This window comes from Panulirus ornatus, chromosome 33 (genome assembly GCF_036320965.1).
Source record: "Panulirus ornatus isolate Po-2019 chromosome 33, ASM3632096v1, whole genome shotgun sequence".
NCBI lineage: Eukaryota > Metazoa > Arthropoda > Malacostraca > Decapoda > Palinuridae > Panulirus > Panulirus ornatus.
This window is the reverse complement of record NC_092256.1, coordinates 17,732,150-17,734,388: the sequence shown is the minus strand read 5'-3', so window position 1 is coordinate 17,734,388 and position 2,239 is coordinate 17,732,150. Positions and strand designations below refer to the sequence as shown.

The window sequence follows — 2,239 nt, the reverse complement described above, 5'->3', positions numbered from 1 at the left end:
GCAGGTCCTGATGAGAGTGGGGAAGGATGGTGGGTTGTAGGGGTAAGAGGGGGGGTTGGGGGGGTATCTCTATTTAGGGAGGGGGGGATGGTGGGAGGAGGAAGGGGGGATGCATAGACGGAGAGAAGATTGGCCTCGCTGAGATTAATATCTTCCTGGGTAAATATTGTCGGCCGTACATTTTGTCACGAAGAACTAGCTTCCGTTTCCTGTGTCATTACGTGTGTGTGTGTGTGTGTGTGTGTGTGTGTGTGTGTGTGTGTGTGTGTCTATACCCCTAGGACGCTGATGGTTATGGCTGGGACTTGAGGAAGGAAAAGAGAGAGAGAATCTCTACATTTGAGAATATCTTTGGAGAGGACCTTCTCAGCAACTCTTATTACCCAGGAAATTTCCAGTGTCCTTGTGGCCTTCGAGGACGCTTCACGAGGATCCTTCCTTTATCCTCCCGTGTGTGTGTGTGTGTGTGTGTGTGTGTGTGTGTGTGTGTGTGTGTTTTTGGGCAATATGGAACACTTACGATTCTGAGGGGACGATAAATACTACTGTTTAGACCCCGAGGGAAACGCCTATGTGTGTGTGTGTGTGTGTGTCTCACTCTCTCCAGGTACATGAGAACTAATTTGTGTTTACCACCATCGCTGAGGGGCTGTGTACTGAAAGAATCCCTGATTGAAAAGGGGGTTTTTAGTAACACAGTCTCCAGTTAGATTGTAAACAAGGGGTTTGAAGATAGCAGTGGCCCCCAAATCCGGGGCCCTTTCTGGCCCCGTTACACATAGCCCCCTCGCATCCACAGGCACTAACCCCCAAAGGGTATTTTTGGGGTACAACAGTGCAACCCCAAGGTTACTTTTGGTACCAAGCCGTCCTTGGTTCACGGGTTTAAAACGGGGGTGGGACTCATGTGCCAAAAGGGCAGTTCACAAAAAAGGGGATTCCTCGGGGGGTTTGGGGTCATTTTCCCTCTGCATCGCTCCTCCAACCCCTCTCCGGGTTTTATTTTGCAGACTCCCTCTTAATTAGTTCTCTTCAAAGCTGGCAGAGGTATAAAGGCCCACTGTGAAACACACTTATTTGTCTCCCTCATAATGAAATAAAACCCCCCTGCTGTATTGGCTACGGTTTTGTAAAGTTTTTTTAAAGGTTAAAACAAAATTTTTTTTTTAATTTGCATCTTTGGGTACGTTTACCAATATTTTCCCCTTTGTGTCCAAATTTAAGACGAAGTTTGCCTGGGGAGCCCCACGTGAATGCCCACCAACAACGGCAATTTTCTACATAAAGGCACCCTTGCAATAATTATATTATTATAATATAATTTTATTTTTTATAAATAAATTCTATATGAAACTGGAAGTCAAGATGAATGTAAAACCTCAGTCTGTCTGCCGCACAATCAAATGGTCTACACCAAGCCTAAGGATATAGCTTTTTGTGGCTGAATTTGGTTATTGCAGACGATCAATGAATATTTTAGGCTTCTTTAGGAGGCAAGAAATATCACAAACTGTGAAAAGGAGAAGTGACCTGACTATTTTCATGTTCGAGTTGGAGTTAACTCCTCCCTCATGTAGGACGAAGCGACTACAGTAGAGGAAACATGCCTTTAGGATATTTTCTAAGCTTATACGAATACGTACATATTGTAGGTATACTGAGTGAGTCATTTAAATGTAGATGAATTCCCCCTGCAACCTCCGCTAGTCTGAGTACACCCTGGCTGCAGGTAACATGAACCCCTAAGAGAGTAAGAAAAATATGTGTTTGTCTGACTTCGTCTTACCTGTGGCAAGGAGATGACAGCCGAGATAAGCCAGGCAAAGAAAAGCATTATCTTCCCTCGCCTCTGAGCGTCGTTGACCTTCAGTGGATGCAGGACGGCGAAGTATCTGTCGAGGCTGATGCACACGAGAACCATCGAGGACATGTAGAAACCGAAGGCCGAGAAGAACTTGTAGATCTTGCAACCGAAGTTGCCGAAGACCCACTCGTTAGGCAGGCGTCGTTTAAGCTCGTTATGCAGGCGTCGTTTAAGCTCGTTAGGCAGGCGTCGTTTAAGCTCGTTATGCAGGCGTCGTTTAAGCTCGTTAGGCAGGCGTCGTTTAAGCTCGTTAGGCAGGCGTCGTTTAAGCTCGTTAGGCAGGCGTCGTTTAAGCTCGTTATGCAGGCGTCGTTTAAGCTCGTTATGCAGGCGTCGTTTAAGCTCGTTAGGCAGGCGTCGTTTAAGCTCGTTAGG

General features: G+C 46.2%; 1 protein-coding gene across 1 annotated transcript in view; it reads right to left on the bottom strand.

Moving 5' to 3' along the window:
• The window catches only part of LOC139759513 (adipokinetic hormone/corazonin-related peptide receptor variant I-like), a 48,357-nt gene extending 46,369 nt beyond the window's left edge, over nucleotides 1–1,988 (bottom strand). The window contains exon 1 of the mRNA XM_071681714.1: nucleotides 1,787–1,988. Within this exon, the coding sequence (XP_071537815.1) occupies nucleotides 1,787–1,930 (144 nt within the window). The 5' untranslated portion in view covers nucleotides 1,931–1,988. The remainder of the gene's footprint in view (nucleotides 1–1,786) is intronic.
• Nucleotides 1,989–2,239: the final 251 nt, after the last annotated feature.